This window comes from Sinocyclocheilus anshuiensis, unplaced genomic scaffold (assembly GCF_001515605.1).
Source record: "Sinocyclocheilus anshuiensis isolate Anshui unplaced genomic scaffold, SAMN03320099.WGS_v1.1 scaffold491, whole genome shotgun sequence".
Lineage (NCBI taxonomy): Eukaryota > Metazoa > Chordata > Actinopteri > Cypriniformes > Cyprinidae > Sinocyclocheilus > Sinocyclocheilus anshuiensis.
This window is the reverse complement of record NW_015551041.1, coordinates 434373-442370: the sequence shown is the minus strand read 5'-3', so window position 1 is coordinate 442370 and position 7998 is coordinate 434373. Positions and strand designations below refer to the sequence as shown.

The window sequence follows — 7998 nt, the reverse complement described above, 5'->3', positions numbered from 1 at the left end:
GAAAATGACAATGTTTTCTGACCTTAGATGCATTTAAACCTGTTGTAGGGGACTCCAACACAATATTAGGACACTTATGACAAACCATATGACCTGCTCTTTAAGTCGTTGGGGTATATTTGTAGCAATAGCCAAAAATACATTGTATGGGTCAAAATTATAGATTTTTCTTTTATGCCAAAAATCATTAGGATATTAAGTAAAGATCATGTTCCATGAAGATATTTTGTACATTTCCTTCTGTAAATATATTAAAACTTAATTTTTGATTAGTAATATGCATTGCTAAGAACTTTATTTGGACAACTTTAAAGGCGATTTTCTCAATATTTAGATTTTTTTTGCACCCTCAGATTCCACATTTTCAAATAGTTGTATCTCGGCCAAATATTGTCCTACATATTGAAAGAAAAATTTACCCTTATGACTGGTTTTGTGGTCCAGGGTCACAAATACACATATTATACAAATAAAACAACAGTGCTTTATTTTAAGGTACAATAGGTGTATTTTAGCAGGAGCATTCAAGAAATTGAATGAACAAATATAAAAATAAAACACTATAGATAATTGACATCGTGTTGACATCACAATTTGTGACGTGGCAAAGGACATCAATGACACGTTGGTGTCTATTAAATTATTCATGAGACTGCGTGTTCTGATCCAATGAGAAGACGCTTCGCTTAATTATTCACAACAGCATGTGCTGATTTGCTATGACAGCCGCTTCAGACTGAGAGATCGCATACATTACCTGAGAGAAACATTTATGGATCGAAGGAGAGTGTTTGTTTTTGCTATGTAATAAGAGTTCGGCACAAACGCGATTCATTCACTTAGTGAGTATAACCGTTTTTACAGCTCTGTGACACAGCCCGTCAAAAGGCTTATATAAACGCCGCAGTATAAGCCTTAAAAGTTATCAGAGGTGCAATAGCGCATTCATATATATGTTTTCAATGCAGAGTGCAAATGGTTGTGTTGTCTTGTCTTCCTTCTTCCCTCTCCGCTGCGCACCACGCCCACTCTTTTAGCATTTTTTAAAAATGTGGAGAGAACTAACCAGTGCTGAAACAGGGGGTTTCATGACCCTTTAAAGCAGATGCAAATAATGTACTTTTGTGATTGTGATTAAGTGCAGTGTCCCGTGAGAGTAACTCTACCGCTGAGTTAACACTGATGTGAATGTATGTCGCGTTGTAGCCTACAGTATATTGAGATTGAGACGGAAGCGTCAGAACTGCAGCTGATAGAAAGTGCGCTGAAGCACGATACAACGATATTTCTTCAAAAGCTGATTGTGGAGACATTTTTAACATCCACGATCAAAAATCGTCATATCGCACACCCCTAGGCTGAAGTGGAAAGCTTTCTAAATTCTTGCATGAGGTCAGGAGTTCAACGTAAGCCTTTACCAGTAGCTTCTCAAACAGCATGTTGAGATTGACCTCCAGTTTGTCCATGTCACCACAATACGGACCCATCTCTGCTAATAATTTTAGTACCTGTAAAACAGAAAATATTGAGTTAATTTTCCAGCATTCTACAAATGTCTGGGCCAAAAACTAAAAACAACAACAACTCAACAAACAAGTAACAAATGAAAATGTGCCCTTTTTCACGTTAAAAATGACTCTCGCATACAAGTTTAACATGCAGAAGATTTATGCAGGGTTCCAAGCATTTTGACCATGATTTCCAGCTTTGTTATACACACCTCCAGCTGGATGTCCAGTTCTGCTACAGGGCTGGTGAGCAGACTGAGGTTGGGTAGAACAAATTCACAGAAGTATGTCACAAAGCGAGTAGAATGCACATTTTTCTGGAGGAGAGAAGGAGAAATGTTAATAATTATGATTTGCCTTAAAATAAGCAGTGATGATTTGCACTAGTAATAGGACAAAAAAAAAGTTAATATTAATAATAAAGACAAGACAAAATGACCAAAATGTTTATATAAATACAATTCTCAAACTAAATTTTTTTTCTTGTTTGGATTAAAGATTGCCACTTAATTTTGTGAACAATTCAGGCATGCAAGCTTTTGTCAGGAAGTGACAAATTCAACAGCTGAATATTATTGGAGAAATATTCTAATATTATTGCTGACCGTTGCTGTGGTTTCACTCACAGAAAAGAGTGGTAAGGCCTGGCGCGTGCACTGCAGGAGCCGGTCGACGCTGTCTGCATCTGTGGGGTTCAGCGCCTGCTCCAGGAAAGCCTGCTCCACCACCAGCTCCACCAGCTGCTGCCGCCCGCTCACAGTCTGCATGCTCTTCAGCCCGGACAGGATACGCATCAGAAGCACAAACTCCTCCCCAGTCACATCCTCTAGGACCTAAGACAATGAGAGTGACAGCTCAAGTGTGAGAAAGCCGTTCGATATTATGTGGTGCAACCAATTAAAAAACATGTGATGCAAATAGCATGCAGCAAAATAAAAAAATAATAATTAAAAACAATTTACAAGACAAGGTTAGCTCAGGTTATAAAATGTCATGTGGTGTGACTCAATAATTCATATGTTGTAGAATACTTAAATACAAAAAATATTTACTTTTTAAAAAATAAAGCATACTTTGTTATTACTTTTTATTTGATGGTTATGCCACATGGCATTTTTAGAGTAATTAACCTTAAACTTTTCAGTTTTTCCAAAACAATATGAAACTAATATGTATATAAACAGCACATTAAGAAATTTGCACATGCATTAAATATTTAAACTAGTCAATAAGATTTTTGTTTGTGTTTGAAATTAATTAACACATATTCAAGAAGAATATATTACATTGATCAAAACTGAAAGTAAAGAAATTTCTAATTTTACAAAGGATTTCTATTTCAAATAAATGCTGTTATTTTAAACTTTCTATTTATCAAAGAATCCTGAAAAAAAGTATCACGGTTTCCACAAAAACATGAAGCAGCACAACTGTTTTCGACATTGATAATAATAAATGTTTCTTGAGCAGCAAATCAGTATACTAGAATGATTTCTGAAGAATCATGAGACACTAAAGACTGGAGTAATGATGCTGAAAATTCAGCTTTGCATCATAGGATATGATGCAATATTACTATTTTTGCTGATCAAATAATTTCAGTCTTGGTAGGCAGAAGAGATTTCTTTCAAAATTAATATTACCAACCCCAAACGTCTGAATAAAAATATAAATGATACCTTTTTTGTCTCTATGAAGATGTAATCTTCCACCTCTTTTGTCATTGTGTCATCTGGCATCATTTTCAACTTAGTAGAGAGAAACTTAATTGCTCTTTCTCGAACAATATCTTCTCCCTGCAGGATCTGACTGAATAAGCCTCCCAAAGTTCCTGCAAAGAAAGAAGCCAGGGTCAAAGAGGACAATAACTTAAGCTAGGAGGTCTTTTAGTCGTCAATACAATATAAATCAGTAATTTTATCTGTAGAATTAACAGAAAACACATTCTAGCCATAAAGCATTGAGTGTATGATGAACAAATACCTTTTGCATCGATTTTGAATATGGAGATCAAAGCGGTGTTGACTTGATTGAATTCAGCAGAATCATCTAGAAGATATGAGAAGAAATGGCTATGATCAAACAGCATGTTGTTTAAATGCACTAATTTATCCAGAAATGCAAGAACCTAACACTGCCTTAAAACCAGGTCCTTAGTAGATGCGAGACCGACCTGTCTGCAGCAGCTGTGTGAGGATGTCTGCGACTCTGGGTAAATTCTCTCCTGATGCGAAACGGGGCAGTTCTTTGATAGCTTGCCTTCTGATCTATAATCAGGAAACCAGGAAAGATGAACCAACAACGTAAAGATTTGTTTTCTGGTTTCACACCCATAACATGCAAATCTCTGACATGATGATGATGATGATGTACTCACAGATACATCCTCATCCTCACACAGATCAAGCTGTGCGTTGATGGCTGCATCAGCCAGCGCTGGAAAACTGCAGAAAAATTTTGGAATGAACTGTGCGGCCAGTCGCTTCTCCTTTGGACCTCCTTTAACGCCATCCAGAATTGCCTGATAAGCATCTTTGTGCTGAAAAACAATTTTAAAAAATAGATCAGAATAAGTGACATTTTAGAATTTGATATATATATATATATATACACACACACAATATATGTAAAGTAATAATAATAACATATTTAAATATTTATGATAATTTTAACATTACCTCTATTAATGCTAGCTATGTTTCTTAAAATATGTGTTATAATATATTTAATACAAGAAGCATTGAGTTACGATTACGGTTATAATACCCGTCAAAACTTTCTAACTAAAATTTGCTCACTAAGGCTGCATTTACTTGATCGAAAATAAAGTAAAAAACAGTAATACTGTGAAATATTATTACAATAAAATAACTGTTTTCTATTTGAATATATTTTAAAATGTAATTTGTTCCTGTGATGGCAAAGCGGAATTTTCCGCAGAATTATCAATGTTTTCACAAAAATATTAAACAGCAAAAACAGTTTTCAGCATTGCTAGTAATAAGACCCATTTTTAATAATTGCAGACCAATAATAATTTATTCTGCTTTGCCATCATACGAACAAATTACTTTTCAAAATATATTCAACCAAGTAGCTGAAGTTGTCCGCAAACTGGAAAAATACAATCAAACCAAAAAAGATCTACCAAAAATATATTTTATTTTCCATATGTAAAAGTGAGAAAGTGACAAAAGTGTAAGTCTTAAAAACAACAAACTTGGTTGACTTAACTTCTTCGTTTACGCAGCTGACAATTCGCTTTTTTCTTTCTTTTTTGAACGCACACAATTCCCGTTTGATTTTCAAAATATATTAATATAGAAAACAGTTCTCCTAAATTGTAATATTACTGTGTTTTATTTATTTATTTTGAATAAATAAATGCAGTCTTGGTGAAAATAAGAGACTTCAAAAACAAACTTCATTATTAACTTTTGACTGGTAGTGTATACTTATTTATATAGACAATAAAATCAAATATAACACAGTGCTTCCCACACATAGACTTTACTTGGGCGGGCCGCCCAGGTATATTAACGGCCGCCCAAGTATGGAGAAACATTTTTGCTGTTATTATTTTTATCCGCCCAAAATAATGAAACCATAAGCGATCGATTAACTAGTGGAAAATCTCCCCTCGCCCTACACGTTTCGTATCTGCTTGTTCTGTCTGCGCGAGAAGTTTCCTCCCACTGATGTTCCCACGTGCGCTGCAGAGACGCGGCGGATATTTCACAGACACAGGGCTCGACAGTGCGGGCGCTTCAGTCGCAAATAAAAATAGTTGTGAGCGAACTGTAAAATGTATTTAAGGAGCACGTTTGCGAATAAAGCAAAATCCCTCCGGGTGAGTTTTCTTAAATTTAATGTCATAAAAAGTCTTCAATACATTAAATGGTAAAACAAACGTCTTAATGATCATTTTAAGTCGTCTTATATTTTGGGGATGGAAAAACATAAATCGCGATACAGCCTATCGATTATTAAACTTCAAAATGATTTTATTAAAAAAAACAAAAAGCGCTGCACGTTGCAGTGTCACAAGGCAGAGCTGTTGCGTGTTCTACAGGCTCGCGCAACAGCGCTTCAGACTGCTTCAAAGTGATTCTCACTCAATGAATAGTGCACATTTATGCCTAGCGATTTCTTATGAACTCGAGTTGATGAATTATGACAATGTCTACTTTATGACCTTTATATAATATGTTTTAGACAGTTGTAAGAATGCATATTTTCTCTCTCATCTGAAGGATCAGCCCACAATAGAGTAGACATTTCAAAATAAGAGTCCCAGTGTATTTCGGGCTTGTTTAGAATTAAAAGTCACACGTTACGTTTTTTTTTTTTCTGGCCATTATTGGTATTTTGGTACACAATTAATTATATTTAATTTAATTTCCATTTCATTCATAGTAAGCTATTGTAGTTTCTGGCTGGGATGCTTCCCCACAGGAAGAAAAGACTAAGAACATTATTTAATATATAGATTTTACTAGTATCAGTAAAATCTGTGTCCCATTCACTGAGAGAGACACTATATGACAAAGGAGAACGCTACCATTTAAATGCTGTAATTTTGCATAATTTACAAAGCATATAATAATGCATAATTTTAGTAGCATATGTAATTAAATGTAATAGTAGCCTATGTAATTAATATGAATTTCAATAAATTAAAATATTGTTAAAAAAAAATCACACATTATTTGTTATTTGTCACATGTAGTAGACCATTTTTGTGCCGTGGGTAATAGGAGGATTTTCCACCCGGCTACTACCGCAAGTATATTTCAAACCTGTGGAAAGCACTGTAACAAATAAAAGAAACACAAGTATGTAATATTAGGAAAAATATTATTACATTTTATTATTAAATATTAGGGTTGCAAAGGGGCGGAAAATTTCTGGAAACTTAATATATTTCTGGAAATATTCCAAGTTTGAAACTTACCAGGAATTTATGGGAATGTTTGGGAATTAATTTAAAATTTTGGGAAATTTATAAAACTATCATATACAAATATAAATATAAACATTTTGTTTGATCATAGGATCACAAGCAAACTAATACAAATTTTAAAAATGACATTTTCGGATTTTGTGGGGGGAATCTGTGATGCTTTTTTCAGGATTTATTGATGAATAAAAACTTGTGAACAGTGTTTATTCAAAATAGAAATATTTTCTAACAATGTAAGTCTTTACTATTACTTTTTATTAATTTAATACATCCTTGTTGAATAAAAGTATTAATTCAATAAAAAATAAAAAAAGAGAAAAGATACTGACCCCAAACTTTTGAATGGTAGTGTATTGTTAAAAAAGGATTTCTATTTTAAATAAATGCTGTTCTTTTTTTTTTTAACTCTTTATTCGTCAAATAGAGAATCACAGGTAATATATATTAAAAAAATTATATTTATATTTTAAAGTATATTGAAACAGAAAACCTATCGTCACAGAGATTTGACGATACGAGTATCGATACAGCTGTCCCTGTATCGATATTGTTGCACGTGTGCAGCAATGGACCGCACTTAATTTAAATACAAGAACAACGTTTAAAATAGAGTAGAAAAGTGCGAGGTTTCTGAAAATAATGAATAGCGCATAATATATAGGCTACAACAAGGTTTAATCTGGCTGCAGAGGAACATAACCGGGGTTGCCTGATATGAAGAGACGTAATCCCCGAAACGGAGCTTCACACTTGCGCAATACGGAAATATCTGCTAAGTGTGCTACTTATCTTTGTCAACCTGGCAACCATGTGCATGCTCTCTCTTTCCACTGTGGATAAACATGCTTTCTTTCTGAAAACACTCGTAAGCTTGCAGTTTGGTGATCTCCACTTCAAGTCTATTCTCAGAAAAGTGTAATCCATCAAGTGTTAATTTATGAGAGAAAGACTATGTATGAATTACCACCGTTTTGCCACGTTTCTCTATTAACAGTGAATCTGTGGCTTTAATTCCTGTAGAAACAATGATGTTACCAGCTCCTTGTTGAGAAAGATAATGTAGCTCTTGAGCGATTAATCTATTTAGTTGATAAAACTGCGGGGCAGCGCTAAAAAGTTTGTTCCTGAATGTCTGAGTGCGGCCGCAACGTGATCTGTGTGAGTGACTGAGCGTGTGTGTGCGCGTTAGATACAGTGAAGACAACGCATTAGTTTAGAACTCTTCTCATTTTTTTTTTCATTCCTGTATCGTGGCCTCTGTATCATGATACGTATCGTATCGTGACATTGCTGGTGATACACAGCCCTAGCGCACACTCACAGTCGCGTGTAAACATATCGTTTCGCGTGAGAATTATTCTAATTTTAATTGCATTTAGTGTAAACGGCGACTGATAATGTATTTATGTCATGCCACATGAGGCTTGCACAGTCTGAGTGAGTGTGTGAGAGAGACAACTCACACAAAGTAACTCACAGAAATGTATAGATGCATACTGTGTAAAAAAAAAAAAAAAAAAAGATATT

The 7998-nt window shown here is 34.5% G+C and overlaps 1 protein-coding gene across 2 annotated transcripts in view; it reads right to left on the bottom strand.

Moving 5' to 3' along the window:
- The window catches only part of LOC107661449 (apoptosis inhibitor 5-like), a 29329-nt gene that overhangs the window by 9104 nt on the left and 12227 nt on the right, over positions 1 to 7998 (bottom strand). Inside the window, exons 3-9 of one of the 2 annotated variants that reach the window (XM_016451035.1) lie at positions 3886 to 4047; positions 3682 to 3775; positions 3492 to 3557; positions 3188 to 3339; positions 2114 to 2341; positions 1721 to 1825; positions 1419 to 1508 (exon numbers count right to left, since the gene is read on the bottom strand). In XM_016451035.1, the coding sequence (XP_016306521.1) occupies positions 1419 to 1508; positions 1721 to 1825; positions 2114 to 2341; positions 3188 to 3339; positions 3492 to 3557; positions 3682 to 3775; positions 3886 to 4047 (897 nt within the window). The remainder of the gene's footprint in view (positions 1 to 1418; positions 1509 to 1720; positions 1826 to 2113; positions 2342 to 3187; positions 3340 to 3491; positions 3558 to 3681; positions 3776 to 3885; positions 4048 to 7998) is intronic. The other variant, XM_016451036.1, reaches the window with a different exon arrangement.